At 40.4% G+C, this 20,682-nt stretch overlaps 1 protein-coding gene across 2 annotated transcripts; it reads right to left on the bottom strand.

The window, feature by feature from the left end:
- Positions 1 to 1,370: 1,370 nt before the first annotated feature.
- On the bottom strand, positions 1,371 to 15,362 carry Neu3 (neuraminidase 3). 2 transcript variants are annotated; one of them, XM_048788062.1, is made up of 4 exons: positions 15,084 to 15,362; positions 11,848 to 12,080; positions 9,767 to 9,978; positions 1,371 to 4,178 (listed from the first exon to the last, which is right to left on the bottom strand). In XM_048788062.1, the coding sequence occupies exons 3-4, from the start codon at positions 9,971 to 9,973 to the stop codon at positions 3,147 to 3,149; spliced, it is 1,239 nt and encodes a 412-aa protein (XP_048644019.1). In that variant the 5' UTR covers positions 9,974 to 9,978; positions 11,848 to 12,080; positions 15,084 to 15,362; the 3' UTR covers positions 1,371 to 3,146. The 2 variants fall into 2 exon arrangements, with proteins under 2 accessions (XP_048644019.1, XP_015332901.2); XM_015477415.2 differs by lacking the exon at positions 11,848 to 12,080 and having other exon boundaries at positions 15,084 to 15,220.
- Between the last annotated feature and the right edge of the window lie 5,320 nt (positions 15,363 to 20,682).

Below are 20,682 nucleotides of genomic sequence, written 5' to 3' on the forward strand. Positions count from 1 at the left end.
TGGGTTGACCCCTATGGGTCCTTTGGATTACCCAACAGGCAAAATGAAAAGTTTCTTATCTCTGGCTATAGTCACAAACATCTTTGGCCACCTGAGGGGAAACTGGTCACCAGGAAAAACAGGTACAAACAAAGCACAAAACAACAAGGACCTGAGATAAATATTAAAGAGCTGAGGAGTTAAGGAACATGAGTAGGATCAACAGTTTGAATGGGTGGGCAGTTGATCTGGGTAGGTCATGTATGCTGGATGCATCCATTCTCCAAGGAACAGGACGGTGGGCTTTGGAGGGCAAAGGATAATTTGGTCCCAAGAGGTACACTTCTGCTTTCCTCTTTTCTTCACAGCTGTCACCACTTTCCCTATCTTTTCCACTCTACCATCCAAAGTGTAGCTGAAATGAGCTTACTTAGGGTAGGTCCCAGGGCCCTAAAGGCCTTGGGTGATTGGCACCAGCACTGGAGTGCCTATAGCTGTATTTATTGTTCACTTAGCATGGCCAAGTTAAGTTAGCTTGGTATAGGGCTAGGTTGACCCTCCTCTCAGGCTAAGCTGCAGGCCTGTGCAGGGTTCTCTCCCTTCCCATGGGTTTCAGGAAACATCCCCAGCCTTTTGTCATTTCTTCTTCACAGCAGCTACCACCTACACCATCTCTCCAGCCCAGGCTTCACAACTGGGCCACATTCTTTCCCTTCCTAAAGGTGACAGACTCATATCTGCTGATCTTTTTCTTCACAGCTGCCATCACCCACTCTAGGCCTCATTCTGGATTTCCTCATTCCTTAAGTAAGCACATAAGCCCTTTTCCAGTTAAAAGTTTCACTGCTAGCCATTAAGGAGAACAAATGAGGTAAGGGAGGAGTACAGGGTGAGGGGCAATTAAGAGATGGATATCTTATGAATACTGATGTTACACAGCTTTGGCCCATGCTGGCACATGACCAAGATCCCTTCCTTGACTCCTTTAGACAATCCTAAAGAAGTCTGGATGTTCTTATCCCTGGTTTAGAATTAGCCATCCTTCCAGTCCCTATCTAGTTGGGGGTGTAGTGCTCAGGAAAGCTTTGCTGAGCAAGGCATTTCTACCTCTTAGGAGGAGGTAGAAATGCTTTTTTAACTCTCCTCTTCCTCAATTCCTCCCTATACCACCAACCCTGCCCACCCCTAGGCCCCTGCCACCCTTCACTTGGCCAGCTTGACAAAGGTCTTCCCTGATAGTGGGCTTCATATAAGGAAGTAAAGGGAAGTATTAATGTATTATTTTTAATCCCCAACTGGAAGGTCCTGCATGTCAGGCTGTTTAAACTTTAGTAAGCAATGGGAGCCACAAATGATTTTGAACCAAGAAATGACAACAGAAGTACCTTGCATTATGCAGAGCCACTCAAGAAATATTTAAATAAATGTACACACAAATGGATGAAGATCATAACTGTACTAAGAAGATTACTTTGGCAAATGTATGCAAGGCTAAGTGGATTTTTAAAATCCATTCAAAGTTACAGTCTTAAGCAATATGCTCAAGTATGACATTCTTTACCTGCCTTGTATAACTACAACTCTAGCCTCCTAGCTGCATCCCATAACTAGGCTTACTCTTCATGATCATTACCTAGCACCAAAAAATATTTAGCTTGAGTTTAAGGCATTATCCTCCTTAAATAGGGAGAAAGATAGAGACAAAAAATAAATCTCATGGTAAAATTTCTGTCATAAAATAACAGCCTATTAGGGAAACAATCTAAGATAGAAGCAATCATTGTAATATCATGTGAGATACCCATGACTGACTAAGTAAGTTCAGCCCCAAAAGTCTTAGATGGAGAGTCATCCCCACTTCAAAAGTAGCAATTCCAATAGGTCCAAACAACTAGGCCTGATTTAGAGGTTTACAGCCCATGACCTTCTAATGGGTGAGGACCTTCCCCAATGATAAAGGAGAGGCTGTGCCACAAAAACATTCTGAATAAAACCAACTTGGGGAAAACCCAGCCGCCTGAACAAGCCCTTGGACAGAGGACTCCAGGTATACTGAAGATGCAATTAAAACAATGACATCAGGAGTTACCATCATCCCAATTTAGAGCCCAGTATCTACCAACTATCCACCATCAGCAATTTTTTTCTCAAATCTAATTCCTTTTCTAGCTCCATAAACTGTGAGCTCCTTGAAGGGACCATAGGAAGTTTTGTCCATTTTTTTGTTTTGTTTTTAGAGATATGGTCTCTCTATATTGCCCAAATTGGCCTTGAACTCCTGAGTTCAAGGGGTCCTCCTGTCTCAGCCTCCTGAGTAGCTGGGACATAGATGTATACCAACATGCCTGGTTTGTCCAGTGTTCTAATATCCTAAACCTATGTCCTTTTCCCAACAGGAATCACTCTGATGGGAAAATTAACATCAGGCTCATTTTCATCAAGATAATGATATCAGAAGCAGAAAGCACCATCATCAAGGGCTGCTGGTTTCTCATTTTTCTCCCAGGAAATGTTTTCTGGATAAGGAAGGGAAGGTTGAGCAGAGCTGCAAAGCTGGAGAAAGTAGGCGACCTCATGATTCTGCTGTCTTGCTCAATTCCTCTAAGATGGACAGCCTGCAAAGCTTGGAGCATGATTAGAAGGGTAAGGGTGTTTTGTTATTAAATATGAAAAACAAATCCAGGTCTTTCTTCTTGCCTCGACCCCTGTGTGTAACCTTATAAGATGATTAGGGAAGAGTCATTTGAAAAGAAAGTCCTCTGGCGCCCATTCTGAGCAGAATCCTTATGCAGCCAGGACTTGCTAATCATGGAACATATAGGTTCTCTGCTTCTCCCAGTAATGGGAAGACAGGAGATCACAGAATCAATTCTCTCATTTTACAGATGGACACCTGAGGCCCAGAAAGTTCAGGTAACAAGTCCAATATTCTAAAACCGGCCAATTCAGTGATCTTTTGACTGCAGGAGCTATGGAGAATTTTTCATTTTGCTCTTTGGAGAAGAAATGAAAAAAAGGCAGAGAGCACAATATTAAGGGTTTGATTCTCTGTATACCTCAGTAACCTCTGTTATCCTGGCTGTGGCTGCCATTCTCTTCTATGGAAAAGTCAGTAAATTATTTGTCTTGAATTGGCTCAGGTTCCTACCAGGAATGGTGCAGATCCCCTATATGCAGCTCAGGATCTCTTGGTCTGAAAACAGACGGAAGGCTATTTGCTCACACTCACACTGGGTCCCACACTCAAACAAACATCCAAACAAGCCCTCCTCCTCCACAGCGGCCAGATCAGAGTAGCCACAGGGCCCGCAGTGCAAGATCCAAGGGTGAGACCAGTGGTCAATCTCCAAGGGGTTCTGGTTGAGGTAGATGCCCAGGTCAACTCTTCGTTTCTTACTAGTTGGGTGTGAGTATAAGAGCCATGTTTCTGATGCTGTTCCAGCACCTTCCTCCAGCCTCAGTGAATTGTCCAGCAGAGGGCTCTCCTGAATGGTAGGAGCATCTTTGCCACCTGTGTGCTGGCATCTAAGTGTGTTCTCCAGGGGCCGAAAACTCACTACACTGCCTTGGCAGCCATGTGGGGGCTCACAGAGCTGTGGGCTCAGGGTCTGTCTCTGAAAACATTCACCATGATCAGTGCTGAGAGCCTCTGCCCGGTACCTGTTTGGTGTCCGGGCACTGCAATAGAGCATAGGATGAGCAGCCTTCCTGGTCACCTCTGCCACTTGGCACTCCACTGTCACCAAAGGTCTAATGAGCTTACCATGATGCCATGTCACCCCGAAGTCATCACTGTAGATCATCAGGGAATGAGGCCTTGTTTTACATGGTAGTGTGAAACAAAGGCACCGACAAGGGAAATAGTAGGCATATGCAGGGATGACCAGCCTCCCTGATTGCAGCTGGATGCCATGCCCTGGGCCCACAGCAAATGTGGCCCAGTGCTTCAACTCTGAGCCAATGACATCTTCAGTCAAGTCCCTCACCTCACTCCACGAGCATCCAGCATCCTGACTGCAGACAAAGCAGAGGCGAGCAGCATTCTTGCCTGACATAATCTGTTGACGTTCGGTGACATGGTTCCACACACAGATGAAGAACAGATACACACAGCCACTCTTTTGCTCCCACACAGGACAGGGGTTCATGGTCCGATGCCCAGGTAAACTGGCTTCCACCAGTGGCTTCAGGGGTCCCCACTAGTCAAGAGGAAAGGAGAGACAGGGGGAGTAAAATGCTAATGTAAGATATGAGGCTCATTAAAAGCATTGGTACTTTTCATAAACAGAAAAATAAATAATACTGAAATGTACAAAATTATTCTTTTTTTGTAGTACCAAACATTGAATCCATAGTCTCATGCATGCCAGGAAAATGCTCTACCACTGAGCCACATCCCCAGCCCTAAAATCTACAAAATTCTAAAGGCCCAAGTAGTCCCCAAATTCTCAAGTATTGTAGGATGACCTATAAAGTTGGAAAAAGACATGGCTAGATATCATAAATGTGGTCCCTTCTGTCTGAAATACTGTTCCTTGCTTTCTCTGGATTTCCAAATCATCCTCCAATACCCAACTCAAAAGTCACCTCCTTTGTGAAGCATTCCCTGTAAGTTACAGAAATTATAAAACATTGCAAATTTTTTGTAACTGTCTCCCTGCCTAGATTATGAGACATGTGAGGGTAGAAACCAAATTGTACTAATTTTGTTAAGTCTAGTGCCTGGCACATGACAGTAACTAAATAAAATTTTACAAAAAAGAAAGGCAAAAAAGGAAGGAGAATTGCAAAGAGAAGGAAAGAAGAGGGGAGAGAAAAAGAAAAGGAAGGAAAAAAGAGAAAAGGAAGAAAAGCAAGGCTAGGTGTAGTGGCACTCACCTATAATCCTAGCTACCTGGGAGGTTGAGCAGTAGGATCCCAGGTTTGAGGCCAACCTCAATTAATATAGCAAATTCTATCTCAAAATAAAAATAAATAAATAAAAGGGCTGGGGATATAGCTCAGTGGTAGAGTTCCTGGGTTCAATCCTCAGTACCATAAATAAACAAACAAATAAATAAATAAATAAGGGGGCTGGGGTTATAGCTCAGCAGTAGAGCGCTTGCTTCACACATGTGAGGCACTGGGTTCGATCCTCAGCACCACATAAAAATAAATAAAGTAAATATATTTGAAAAAAATATACTCTAACATAAAACTATAATTAAAAAATAATAAAAGTAAATAAGAAAGGAAGGAAGGAAAGAAGGAAGAAGAAAACAAGCAAAGCAAAGCCAGGCAGGAAAACAGAGAAGTTTTAGATGAATATAGGGAAATTTAAGACAAAATTTTTTTTTCCTTCCTGTGCTACCCTGGGGAGGCAATTCACAACAGCTTTATTAAAAGCTCAAGCACAAAATCAGAGATATCTCATTCTAACCCTGCTTGCATCGCCATTGTGAGACATTGGGTGAGCTGCTCAGTCTTATTTTCCCTCAATCTCTTTACCAACTAAATGAAGAATTTAAAAACATCTACGCAGAGGAGTATTATAAGGATACAACGAGATAATGCCTAATCAGACATATCACAAAGAAAGGCCTAATCTCCTTAATATATTTTTAAAATAATGGTATAAGTTTGTAGGAAATTTTTCAGAACCCTAATAAAAATGGGCTAAGGACAAGCTAATACAACTGAAAGAAAGAGGGAAAAAACTAAAGAATGTTCAATCTCACACACAAAAAAGAAATATAAATTAAAATTAAACTGACACAATATTTTCATATCACAAAATCATATGGCAAAAACCATACAGTTTGATAATATTCTATTGGTAAGAATATGAAGAAATAGGCACCTTCATGTGTGTAATCATTAACTATCCAAGATAAAAAATAAATTCTCAAAAAATTTAATTTCTGCATGAATGGGCAAAGTTCAGCTCAGAATCTCAGTCATACTGGACCATAAGAGTTTTCTAGAGCTACTCCCATCCCACAGAGGGATCTACTCTAAGACTCCTGGATTAAAAACCCTTCCTTGAACTAGGTTAGAGACAGAAAACTCAGGATTTCTTGGGCAGCCCCTTCTGTTATCAGAATACCTTGCACACTCTAACCAACTCAAAGGTAAGGGATAAAGTCAACTTAATCATTGAGCAGCTGGGGAGTCAAAGAAGCTCAGTCATCCTTGTTGGCTAAGAAAAGAAAATGATTTGGGCCAGATATGTCTAATGCACAGTTGATACAAAAGTAGAAGAAACTGTAAACAAAGGACTGAAACTTTAGAATCCAAAATGATCTAAACCAACTGGAGCAATGGAGACATAACAAACAAGCTAAGGCTTGACAGATAAAACAGGTTGTGAGCTCAAGGACTAGGATAAGAAACCTGATTAAAGAATAGATGTAGGGGCTGGGGATGTGGCTCAAGCGGTAGCATGCTCGCCTGGCACGCGTGCGGCCCAGGTTTGATCCTCAGAACCACATACAAACAAAGATGTTGTGTCCGCCGAAAACTAAAAAATAAATATTAAAAAAAAATTCTCTCTCTCTCTCTCTCTCTCTCTCTCTCTCCCCCTCCCTCTTTCTTCTTCTTCTTCTTCTTCTCTCTCTCTCTTTTAAAAAAAAAGAATAGATGGAATGGCTGAAAAGCATATAAAAAGATACTTACTGGAAAAACTGGAAAAAGGAAAAGAAAGGTGGGGGGTTTCCTATAAAAATTGAAGGAAGAGTAGAAGGGAAGAAAGGGATGGGGAGGGAGGAGGGATGGAAAAAGGGGGAATATTGGGGAATGACATTGGCCAAATTATATTGTTATATTGTGTACCTCATTACGTACAACTATAATGCACCAATAAAAAAGTGGGGGAAAAAAAGATGCTCACATCACTAACCATTAGGGAAACAAATTATATCCACACTATGGGGTTGTGGCATAGTGGTAAAGCATTTGCCTAGAAAGCACGAGGCCCTGACACAAAACAAACAACAACAACAACAAAAAACCAATGAGATCTCATCTCACACCCATAAGAATGGCTACTATAAAAAAATAAGTTTGGGCAAGGGTGTGAAGAAACCAAAACACTTTTACACCATTGGTGGGAATATAAAATATTGTGGCCAATATGAAAAACAGTAGTTACTTCCTCAGAAAATTAAATATAGAATTATTTTATGTTCTAGCAATTCCCTTATGGAAATATATCCCCCCCCCAAAAAAAAACAGAGTCTCAAAGAGCTATCTGCACACCCTTACTCAATGTAATGTTATTTATAACAGCCAATAGGTGGAACAACTCAATGTCCTTCAACAAATGAATGGATTAGCAAAATTATACTACAATGGTATTTTATTCAGCCTTAAATACAAAGAAAATTCTGACATGGATGAACTCTGAGGACATTATTATACTAAATGAAATAAACCATCACAAAAAAATGAACATTGTATGATTCCACTTATGTGGGGGTATTTGTAATAGCCTAATTTTTAGAAATAGAAAGTACAGTAGTGGTTGTCAGTGGCTGGGGAGAAGGAGAAATGGGGAGTGTTTAATAGATACAGAGTCTCAGTTTTGAAAGATAAAAAAAGTTCTAGAGATTAGCTGTACAGTGTTAATAAAATTAACACTAAAATGGTTAAGATGTAAGTTTTACATTAGATATCTCTTACCACAATTAAAAAATGAAAAAAAGGAAAGAAAAAGACTTAAGAAGTTTCAGCTGACCATCTATTCAATATTAGTCAACTGTGTCATGCAGCTGTCAAAACAGTAGATGCTATTTTACCTTAGGCTGCATTAAAGGATTCAAGGTAAGACAGATATGAGTAGACAGCCTTCCTCATTGCTGAGCTGACCAGTCTATATTGAAGTTTAACTTCAATTCTGAATACTACACTTTTAAAAACAGACACTGACATCTCAGACCAGATCCCAAAGTCAGTAAGAGACCAGAAATCAAACTAGGACCACTGCCTAAAGAGCCACTAAAAGAAAGAAAGCTGCTTATCCCAGAAAACAGAAGACTCAAAGGGCATGAACATAGCTTCCAGGTACTTCAAAGAGTAAGCTCTCTACCAAAGGGACTTTATCTATATTATGTATAGATACTGACCGCTCTAGAAGGCAGAACAAGATCGATGAATAATTATAGAAAGGTAGAGATTACCTCATTTAAAAGAAAATTTAAGTTGCCACAGGATTAGAGTCTTCATTTAAAGAGTTATGCAAGCAGGCCCTTTCTGGGAAATAACTAGTGTTGTTCTTGTTGTATAATTTGTATCATCAGTTACATCCTACAGATGATGAAACAGTATTTAAGGTCAGACAGCCAATAAATGTAGGTCTTTACTGACTCCAAAGAAACAACTTTACCCACTAAGCTATTATAGTTATCAGTGGAATACATATTTCCAGATTGGAAAAGACATTGAGATAATGATTTTTCTAACTTCAAGACTCTTTGGTTAAGTAAAACAGAAGATGAAAGTAAATAAAATAAGAGAGAAGAGTTAAAATGGACAAATTTTGTGAATGTATTTGACTACTGGGCAGTGAGGTTATATAACAGATAAAGTTTGATTACAAAAAATGCTTAACAGTTCTCTGGCTTTGATAAGAAAGCAGACAACATGACCACAGGTCATGGCTGTCCGAAAGAAAATTAAATAGCTAGATATCCACATTCTGCTGGGATGCAGAAGTCGGCCTCTTTGGAGGCCAGTTATTCAAGAAAGGAGCCTTATCCTGGGGAGCCATGAAGATAACTCAAGGTTTCAGGGATTGGAAATGTGAGTCAATGACACCAAAAGCAAGAATATGGTTGTTGGCAAGGCCCATTTTAAACACAATAACATTTGCACTGTAACAAAAGAAGATATCTGCTATAAATCTGAAGGTTTAATGGTAAGATTTCAGATATCTGTAGGTAGAAAAGTAGGGTAGGTTAGGGAGATTAAAGTACCTATTATGGACAGAGACACAGCCATACATTTTTTAAACAAGACTCTCAAAGCCATTGCCTTCTCTGATCCTCACTTCAGCCACTCTGGGAGTAAGGAAGGCAACAAGAAGAAATATGGGGTCTGAAATAACTTCGGGGCTTCCACGCCTAAGAGCAGCAATTATTCTTTCTTCCCTATATTTTTGGTATAAATGTGCTACTTAAGGGCAAGGGTTCCAGCTTCAATTATACCACTTATTACATGTGTGCCCAAAGCAAGTTGCTTTAATTCTCAGGCCCAGTTTCCTCCTATGAAATGAGAAGAATAATACATACCTCACATTAAGCATTTAGCAAAAGTAATAATATGGCTAATATTGTTATTTACTAACTGTGGTCTCAAGTAAGTCCAATAGCAAAATTGGACTAATACTGTTTACTTCCTTGGGTGATTTATACAAATTACTGGAAATAGAAATGAAAAGCTCACCATATGTTAGCTGAATCTGAATGAGCCATGGAGGCCTCTGGAGTTGAGACTCAGTTTGAAGCCTCCTCCTACCACTGTATTATAGCTGCTTGGCCTTTAGCAAAAGGCAACCTCTCTGAGGCTCAGTTTCCTTATAGGTGAACCATGACTGACAACAGTACCTAGGACACAGAATAGCTGTGAAGATAAAATGTGTCCCTGGCACACAAAAAACACTCAGTTGAGAGACACTATTTTTACTGTTTCTCCCTCCTCAGCTCCCCACACAGAGTTTTTCTAGCATTGATGGGAAAAGGCACAAATCCCAAAGTGCACTGAGATCTGTGGAGAGAAAATAAGGCCCAGGCCTAGATCTGGGATGAGTCACCTGTACTGAGTGCCCAGTCCTCAACCCTCGCCTCAGCACCAGGTAGAGTGCATCCACATCCCTGCTTGTTGAACGCCTCTCTGCAAAGGCCAGGAACGTGCAGGTGGGGGGCACATAGAGCAGGGCCGGGATCCGGTAGGTAATCCCTTTCTTGTCTTCCTGCTGGAACAGAGGGTTGTTGAAGGAGGATGATGTCACTTCTTCCATGATCTCTGTAAGGACAGGAAGCAGCTCAATGTGTGTGTCCATACTTAGATGCTAGCCTATATGTAAGTTTTCTTTCATTCCATTGCTGGTGGGCACAGGGAAGACACAGATGAACTGAAATGTTTATTTTTTCATACAAAAGTAACACCATGGTCTCAAAACACAAAATAAGCAATATGCTTGCTCTGACGTATCTGTTCTCAAAACTCTGTAGGAATCCTATGTAGCCTATGTCAAGAGTGTCTCTCCCCAGAGACATTCTGCATTTATTCTGCTCAGAATCCAGGGGTCTTAACAGCCTGGGATGGTTTTTAATGTCAATTTCTTGGTGCAGGGTTTCTAGAGTATTGGGTAACAAATATAAACCCAAATCCATTTGAGTGAATGTCTGTGATTAATAATTCTATTGAGAAATTTTCTCCCTGTACTGGAGCCTAAGATAAAAGGCGATCTTCTCTTCCCCCTTTTTTCCCTTCTCATTTTTATTGGCACATTGTAATTATATATAATAGCAGGATGCACTGTGACATATTCATGTATGCACATAATTTGATCAGTTTCATTCCCTCATACCTCCCCTTACCCTAACCTCCTTCTTCACAATTTCATTCTTCAACCCTATTGGTCTCTCTTCTTTTTTCTTTTTTTAATTTTTATTTTTTTAATTTGTCCTTTTTAGATATACCTTCTATTTTCACAAAATCCATTTTTTCCTTTTTTTTCTCTCGCTCCCACATATGAGAGACAACATATTAAAACAGAGAGCTCCTGAATTTCTTCATGCTGAGGATAAAAACTTCCTCATACAAAGAACAGATGCCAAGAAAACTATTACTGATAAAATATGTAGCTAAGCATAGACTAGCTAAAATCTACATATGCATATCACTTAGATTTTATTCTTTAATTTGTTTTATTTAGTTATACATGACAGCAGAATGAGTTTATGCACTTTGATATATCATACATAGATGGGATATAATTTCATTTTTCTGAGTGTATATGTTACAGAATCATATTGGTCACGTAGTTACATGTATACATACAGTAATAATGTCTGTTTCATTCTATTATCTTTCCTATCCCCATGTGAATTAGCATCCACATACTGGAGAAAACATTCGGCCTTTGGTTAGAGAGCCTACAGACTGGGAGAAAATCTTTACCACATGCACCTCCGATAAAGCATCAATCTCTAGGATATATAAAGAACTCAAAAAACTTTACACCAAAAATATAAATAACCCAATCAATAAATGGGCTTAGGAACTGAACAGACACTTCACAGAAGAAGAAATACAATTGGTCAAGAAATATATGAAAAAGTGTTAAACATCTCTAGCAATTAGAGAAATGCAAATCAAAACTACTCTAAGATTTCATCTCACTCTTGTCAGAATGGCAATCATCAAGAATACAGGCAACAATAAATGTTGGCAAGGATGTGGTGAAAAAGGTACACTCATACATTGCTGGTGGGACTGCAAATTGGTGTAACCACTATGGAAAGCAGTATGGAGATTCCTCAGAAACTGGGAATGGAACCACCATTTGACCCAGCTATCCCACTTCTTGGTTTATACCCAAAGGACTTAAAATCAGCATACTACAGTGACACAGCCACAACAATGTTTATAGCAGTTTAATTCACAATAGCTAGACTATGGAACCAACCTAGGTGTCCCTCAATAGATGAATGAATAAAGAAAATGTGGTATACATACTCAATGGAATATTACTCAGCTTTAAAGAAGAGTGAAATTATGGCATTTGCAAGTAAATGACTGGAGGTAGAGAATATCTTGCTAAGCAAAATAAGCCAATCACTTATCTTTTGTTTCTATAAATTGTATTCATTTCTGTAGTGGATTTACCTCGTTATCTGTAGAATCCAGAGAGCAACATTCTAGCTGATTTTCCCCATTTTGATCAAACTGCATAAAATTCATTTTTTCTTTGTACATCCATTGCCTATTTCTTATGCAGGCAGGTGGCCAACAGGGATCCAGGCAGTTTCCTTGGTTTGGCTGCCAGTAACAATACAATCCTTGACTTTGAGTCTGGTTTATTTCACTTAACAAGACGCTCTCCAGCTCCATCCATTTTTCTGTGAATGACATAATTTGTTTTTCTTTATGGCTGAATAGAATTTCATTTGGTACATATACCACATTTTCTTTGTCCATCTGTTGACAGATACCTAGGCTGATTCCAATTGTGAATTGTGTTGCTATAAACATAGGTATGCATGTATCTCTATAATATGCTGACTTTAATTCTTTGAATAAACACCAAAGAGAGATAAAGCTGGGTCACACAGTGGTTCTAGTCCTAGTCTTTTGAGGAATCTCCATATTGATTTTCGACTGTATTTTAGAGGTAAATGGCAATCTTCTTTGTTATCAAAGAAGCCGGGAGATTTTTCCCTAGTTCACCCTATCAGAGGGTGTACACCCAACAGTGTGGGCCAAGTAACCTCCTGCCTCATATAGTTAACATGCTCTGCCTGGAGCTCTTTTTCTGATAGCCACAGAGCTCATTCTCTTATCTCCTTCAGCTCTATTTAAACATCATCCAACCAGTGAGGACTTCCCTGACAACTTCCTTGTCTTCTCTGTCCCTTTTTCCTGCTCTTTTCTCCATTTCTTACCCTCTGATCGCTCATATATTATACTTGTTCAGTACATACTACAGAAGAGAAGATCCAAAAAGAGCAAAGATATATCTATTTTATTCACTGTTATACCTTCATACCTAGAACCAGCCCTGGTACATTATATGTTGAATGAACAAATGAGTGAAGTGGATGTTAGAAAAGAAGGAGAAGGGCAGAGCGAGTGGACCTGAAAAGCCTATAGGCAACAGAAAACAGCAAAGAGACTTTCAGTAGTACAGTAGGATATAAAGATAGAATGCAAATGCTATGAGCAGTGATGGGGCTGAAGAGGTCAGCAGGCTCCTGATCCTGGGAGGCTCTGATACCTATTAAGATGTTTATCCCACAGATAGGGAGCCACTCTAGAGCTTCTGGCAAAGGAATGGTGTGATTATTTTAAACCAATCTCTCAGGCAGCTTTCTGAGCAATGAACTGTAAGACAAAGTAGTACTGCTTTTAGCGACAGTCCTCTAGTCAATTTGGAAAAATTTCCAATAGTGCATGAATGATTCATTTAGTCACTTGATTTTAACTTAGGAACTATGGGTCACTATCATGGGGAGTAGGGGAGATGGCCTCATTGAGTCAAAAGAAAATCTACCCCCCCTCCAATCTTGGGCTTTCAACAGTATAATCAAAAAACAGGCCAAGGTAGAGTGTCTTCTTTATGTACCTCTCTCCCCCAGTTCAGGCCCTCCTGCCAGGGAGGGTCAAGCTTTCTTCTGAGTGAGCCAGGCTGGTGTAATGGTTAAAAAACTATTTGAACCAAGAGGACTACATACCCTTGGGCATGTTACTTAATTTCTATGCTTCTCTTTGCTTCAGAATCCATGTTACCTGTCAGCAGTCTCACAAATCTCATGTTTACTGAGTCTTCTGATTTATACCATTTTCTTTTATACGTGATTTAATCTCATGTTTTGTCCATCATAGCTCTAGGAACAATAGGCTACTGTGTGTGTGTGTGTGTGTGTGTGTGTGTGTATCTATCTCCATATCCCATACAGGTCATTCAAATATAGGTACCATATAGCCTACTGCTATTCCATCTAGGTTTGTGTATATATATATATATATATATATATATATATATATATATATATATGTATATATATATATATATACATATATATATATATATATATATNGTTTGTGTATATATATATATATATATATATATATATATATATATATATATATATGTATATATATATATATATATAGTCATGATGTTCACACAACAAAACTGCCTAATGATGCATTCCTTCGTAGGTATTGCCATCATTCTATGATGCATGACTGCAATAACAACAATTATAATTCCCCTTCTTAAGAGCATTTAAATCCTTCTTCATTTCTGGGAGAGATACTTCAAAATCTTAGAAGTTAATTCTTTAATAATGAGTTATATCTAAGTATTAATCATTTAGCCAACATGACTATTAACATCTAAAAAGGAATTCTCAAGGTGATAAAAATGAAGCACTGGATGAGCATGGAGTGTGATAGAAGAACTAGGAAAAGGAAAGGGAGAGGAAGTGGAGAGATGACCAAAGGAAAAGCATTTGTCATGTGACTCGATTCATGTCCCACCTCCACTTGGTACTGTGACCTAGTGCTGGTTACTGAATCTCTCTAGGCCTTAGATTCCTTGTTTGTAAGATGTGGATAGTACCTACTTAAGACAAACCATATAAAGAACCACTCAAAAGTGACTTTCAAACTTTAAAGCACTATACAAATAGAAGTCTTACTATAAATTCAGATGTCTTTACAATTTCACTTGTGGGTTATCACTATAACAATTAGCTATTATCAATAATTTTTTATTTATTATTATATTGATCACGTTAGCAGTGTTAATACAGATAGTCTGGCATGGACATCTATTTCATACAATGTGCTTGGAACTAAGGATGGAGAAGAATCTGACACAGGAATGCTTTGGAACTGTTCATTTTAGCAAAGAATTCAAATTAATGTCTGCCATAGAATCCTCTTCCTATGAAATGCTCCCTGCTCTTTTACTGAGAAAGAGTACAGTGAGGAATAACAATAAAGTCTGACCTGGCTTTGGGGGTGGGGGGAGCTTATATAAGGACACTCAGTAGCAAAACATGGACCAAGCTCCAGATCTCCTAAATTCCAGCTCACGACTGTTTGTGCCGCCCACAGATACCTCTGTAGTTAGAGGGGTTTTCCTTGTCTCAGTTCTCCTTCATCTCCACAACGCTCATCTAAGGTTGAAGTTTGGCTTCAGTGGGAAGAAAACAAAAATAGCCAAGAATGCTCTCTGATTGTCAGGTCCTAACCAACCGCATGGCTCTAACCCAACATTTCCCAAAGGCTGGATTTCCAAAGCGCAGATGGTGCCTTGGCATCTGACCCTACAGTGACAGGGCCCCACTTTCCTGTGGGATGGAGTGGCTTTCCTGTCTCCCAACCTCGCTCACCTGCACGGGACCCAGGCTCCTCGGTGGCTCTCGAGGCTGAGCTGGGCTCGAGGGGCTCTTCCACGGGGCACAGGGCAGGCCCTCAGGTCTGGACACCGAAGCCCGGGAGAATGGCTGGCACCAGGGATGGGGAGACGGTGAAGGAGAAGGAGAAAGTGAGAACCTGGAGACAACCCCGAGAAGCGAAGAGCGAGGTGCTGGCCGGAAAGAGGACACCAGAGACACACACACACAGACCCGGGACGGAAAGACGCTCCGGGGAGCCAGCAGCCGCAGTCCGCAGCCAGCCTGCTGGCGGTTGGACTGGCAGTTGGCATCAGCCCCCGCGGGGCGGCCCCAGCCTCGGCCACGCCCCTCTTCTCCACCCCCTCACCGCGCAGTCTCGGTCGTCCCTCCTCCTTTCAGTCCTGCATTCCCACGCTGGTGTCTATTGGTTGGACTTTTGGGAGGTCTCACCGCTTAAAACTTCCCTGGACAGCCTGAAAGTGGAGCAAAGGTTCCAGGCTTCAGCGGGAACTGCAACAAAGACGGGGAACCAAAGCGTAGGGCACTCCTTGCAAAAAATACATGTAAAAAGATACAATAATACAATATATACATGTCTGTATAAATACATTTGCATACTTGCATTTGACATGGAACATTAAGTTCATTCTCTTGTTTCAGTCATGGAAACTAAGGACACCCTCCCCTAAGATGAAAAAGACCTCTCCAAGGTCAGTTTTAGTTGGAGCCAAGTAAAACATAATGGCAAATGCTAAAAAAGGGATAGACTGCTAACTTAAAGGATGTCAGAATTTTAAACTTCTGTAAGTTTGAATTCATGATGCAGAGAAAATACAGGACGTGCCTGGAATTTCCTCTGGTGCCATAAAGAACTCACAAAAGGGTGGGGTTTTGTCAAAAGAACACAAAAGCCAATCTGATGTGTTTTTCTTCTAAAGGGGGTGGGGTGGGGGGCACTAGAATCAGAGACCAACCCAGTCAGTACCATTGAGCTCCAAAATACTATTTCCACATAAAAGGAACTGGGATTCCATTGGGAGAAATGGCTGGTTCAGATTTGGGAAAGAAAATGCACTAGATTAACCTACCTTTTGTCTTGCCAGAAAGCAAAGAAGCCATAAACTGCTACTGAGATCATTTCACAAGAGTCAACCTGAAAGTGATCCCACTGGCTAAATACTGAAAAAATTGAGCATCTAAAAGGATGACTGGATAATATTAAATGTTAAATTTCATGAGTTCATCTTGACATGGAGAATAAAGTCTCTGGTCACCTCAAAGGTTGCTAAGGAAAGAATCGAGCGTTTATTCCAAGCCCTTTCTTATACAAACCATATTTCAGTTGATGGGGAAATTTTTTTTATAAAACAAACAACTGATGAGTGCCAAAAGAATGATAGAACGCCTTCACTTTGCAGCCTCTAATGAAATAATGAATCTAGACAATAATTATCAATGGATGTTAACACCATTAGATGAAAAGTTTGGTACAAAATTTTATAATAGATCAGGTCAAAAACACCAGAACACATTGAATAATTATAACATCACAATGAAAGGCAAGAAGATATTATATGACAGTAAAAACTACACAACCTCCTCTGAAATCTTCTTGCCAAAAAAAATCAATGAATTGGGTGAAAAACAAATGACGCCATCCTGATGCAAGTAATCAGATCTACCACCTGGTAATTTCTACAGGAAAAATGACATTGTTTCTCAACAAATGACAAGGGAAAAAGGAGGGGACTGTTATAGATTAAAATTTAGGGGCTGGGATGTGGCTCAAGCGATAGCGGCTCGCCTGACATGCGTGCGGCCCGGGTTCGATCCTCAGCACCACATAAAAACAAAGATGTTGTGTCCGCCGATAACTAAAAAAAAAATAAAATATTAAAATTCTCTCTCTGTCTCTCCCTCTCTCACTCTCTCTCTCTTTAAAAAAAAAGATTAAAATTTAAAATGTTATGATTTAGATATGAGGTGTCCTCCAAAAGCTCACATATGATATGATGCTAGAATTTTCAGAGGTAAAAATGATTGGGTTATGAGAATCTTAACATAGTGGATTAATCCACTGATATAGATTAACTGGGCAGTTAACTGTAAGCAAGTAGGATGTGGCTGAAGAGGAAGGTCACTGGGGGTGTAACTTTAGGGTTTATATTTGGTCCCTGGTGAACAGAGCTCTCTCTCTGCTCCTGGTTGCCATGTCCAGACCTGCTTTCCTCTACCATACCTTCCTGTCATGATGTTCTGTCTCACTTTGGGCCCAGAGCTATGGAATCAGCCAACCATGGATTAAACCTCTGAAACTGTGAGTCAAAATAAACTTTTTCTTTTCTATATTGTTCTTTTCAGTTTTTTGTTTGTTTGTTTTGTTTTGTTTTGTTTTTGTTCACAGCAATGAAAAATTGACTAAGATAGAAACCAACTAAAAGAAAAACTGAACCTTGTTTGGATCCTAATTTGAATAAATCAACTCTAAAAAGACATTGAAACAATTGAGACAATTTTACCATTGACCAGACTTTAGGATATATTCAGGAATTGCTAATATTTTTAGGAGTAATAATGGTAACATAGTGATGTTTTAAGAAAATCTTCCCAAGTACCAACAAGTCCCCAGTTTCCAGATCTTAATTTCTAACATTGTTCTTTTTAAAAAGGAACCAGGTTCCCTTGGGGAAATAATTGATTCCCAAGCTGGAACAGGGAAAAAGACTAGGTGTGGAACATTACATGGTTCCATAAAGTATGAAAGAACTCAAAAAGGACATGACTTTCTCACACAGGAGCCAACTCAAAGGATCTCCTAATGGCCAAAGCTAGAACCAGTTAGGTGAGAAAATATTGGTAGTATTAGAATATAACCCATAGACTAAAATAAAAGCTGAGTCTATAACAATATGAATAATAGAATAAATAAATTTGGGAGAAAGCTTTGCTCTTTCTTATAGTAGAATTTCAAATAATAAAAATAGAAAATTATCATTAGGTTCCCTCTAAAGGCTTACAAGAAGACTTTATTTGCCCTAACAAGATGACACAGAAAATATAATTGCATTTATAAAATACCAAAATAACTCAGACATTTTTCAGTGCTTCATTCTGAGTCTGAGGCTCTGCCACCAGGATGGGTTGATTCTACTTTCCTTTGTGTGATGGACATGGGGACACACTTCCCAAATCCTTCCTCAGTGAAGGTCTGTGGCCACCACACCTGAGATATGCTGTTAGGAGTGTTGACATGCTGTTAGGAGTGTTGTCAGAATCGTCAGCTGTCACATCTTCCAGGGATCTGCTTACAGCTGTTTCATCCAAGGTCACGTCCTTTTCCAGGTGGGCCCACACCCAATATTGCATAATCAACGCTGGGGCATGAAGGTCTGGTTTTTCTGGCCCAAGTTAGCTCCAGAGCAACACATGAAGTCAGTTAAGATTGTCATTGGGGCCAGGTGTGGTGGTACATGCCTGTAATTACAGCCCCTCAGAAGGCTGAGGCAGGAGGATTGCAAGTTTGAGACTAGCCTGTGCAACTTGGCAAGACCCTGTCTCAAAAACAAAATTAAGGGGCTGGGGTTGTGGCTCAGTGTAGAGTTCTTGCCTAGTACCTGTGAGGCACTGGGTTTGATCCTCAGCACCACATAAAAAAAATAACTGAAGTTTAAAAATAAAAGAGGAACTCTGGGGAATTTAAAAAATTTAAGTTAAATAAAAAGGAATGGGAGTGTATCTCAGTGGTACAGCACCCCTGGATTCAATCCCCACCACAACACACACACACACACACACACACACACACACACACAAATTGTCATTAGGCCAGCACATCTCAATTCCCTCTGTCCCTCTACTACCTTGCTTGCCTGTCCCTCACTTCCACAAATGATATCCTGGCCCACTACCACCAATGAATGGGTACGTAATAAAATGTCCAAATCTTTTCTGCTGAGTCCTCCAAGTTCTTTCTTTGGAATTGAAAAGCAATACACTGGGACATTTGCAGTCCTGGGATTGAAAAATTGGCATAATGGGCAGGATTCCAAAGAGAAACTTGTCAAGTTGACTTCAGAGTTGTGAAAGCGCATGGAGTCTGCGAGGGAACTCCAGGAGCCACTTAGGCTCAGCTCCAGGGAGTATAGGAAGAGTTAGGAACTAGAAAAAGGCTCATTTTGAACAGGTTGACGGCAAGGATGTGCTGTCAAGGCATTTAGAACAGACAACTGTCTACAGGTCATGGCTTGCCATTAGGCTAAACTGAGTGAAATCACAGGCCCAGAGTCCAGGGAAGGGCATTGGTGACTAGTGAAAACTGGGACCTTCAGTGGAACCCACTCAGGGAATCCAGTATTGCCAGTCATTCAGAAGTGGCAGTAGAGGACAAAACAATAGTGGAAGCTAGACCTGTAATGGTTCAAAAGTTAAAGACCCAGCAGAAGCAGGCTGAGGTTTGAATCCAGATCTGCTCCTTGCTCCACAGAGAGATTTACATTCCCCCATGAGACCATATACTCCTGCAGAGCTGGTAGAACTGGGGTCCAAGTTTAGGCAAAAAATGAAAGGAAGTGTACCTGCATGGCTGCTCCACCTGTGGAACACTGGAGCAGATGGCATATGTTGAATGGTACAGAATTGTCTAAGATGGCTTCAGTAACTGCTCACTCTGCTTTATGTCAGTGGCACATCAGGGACGCTGATTGAAGAGTAGGGGTCATTACTAGCTTAGCTTCTTCTTGCCACTCACAATATGTGGCCAAATTCAGGAGCTATTTCTATGCTTTATGGGCCTCAATGGAAGAATCACAGAGCTATTTGTGAGAACTGGGAATGAAATATGCTATTTATGTGCAGCCTTTCCCAGGACCAGACAGTGTGGCTTTTACTGCCAGAATGAAGGATGCAGTGTCACATGCAGCCCTGCCATCCAGTTATGGTGCCCTCATGTCAATACTATCTATCCCTGTTAGTAGGGCAGCCCTCCAGCAAGTAGCATGTGATAAAGCAGATCTAGGAAAGACAGAAAGATTGTAACAGAAAGTAGGAGTCCATAAAACCCAGCCAAAATTGGCACCTCACGGAGTCTCCAATAGACAGATGTGGGTAGAATTACTATCAGCAGGAGTAGATGAAAGGAAAATAGACAACCTAATTCCACCCTGGTACAGTTGTGAAAACAATTGCCAAAGGACAAGGTTCCAGCCATTACCTCTCAATAAGGAGACACAAGGGGAGGCAATCAGAAAGGTAGAATGGATTCCTACTGTAAAAAAGAGACAGACACAAGCTTCTCCTATTAGGAGATGTAATGAAAGCAGAGCCCTTGACTACTCCTGAGAAGTCTTTGAGCCCTTGGGTATGAATGACTATGGAAAAGGTCAAGATTCAGGGACCCAAGCCATGTCTTTGGACTGGAGGCTATATATAAAACTGGCAATACTTTGGTCTTCCAAAAATTTAGAGAGCGGGGCTGGGGTTGTGGCTCAAGCGGTAGCGTGCTTGCCTGGCATGCGTGCGACCCAGGTTCGATCCTCAGCACCACATACAAACAAAGATGTTGTGTCCGCCAAAAACTAAAAAATAAATATTAAAA

This window comes from Marmota marmota, unplaced genomic scaffold (assembly GCF_001458135.2).
Source record: "Marmota marmota marmota unplaced genomic scaffold, marMar, whole genome shotgun sequence".
Classification (NCBI taxonomy): domain Eukaryota; kingdom Metazoa; phylum Chordata; class Mammalia; order Rodentia; family Sciuridae; genus Marmota; species Marmota marmota.

Bases quoted from the DNA above. Each gene is read 5' to 3' on its own strand.
- Neu3 (XM_048788062.1), bottom strand. From the start codon at position 9,973: ATGGAAGAAGTGACATCATCCTCCTTCAACAACCCTCTGTTCCAGCAG. The intron at 4,179-9,766 runs GTGACTCATCCC...CCTCTTGACTAG, and splicing joins GGACTGGGCACTCAGTACAG to TGGGGACCCCTGAAGCCACT.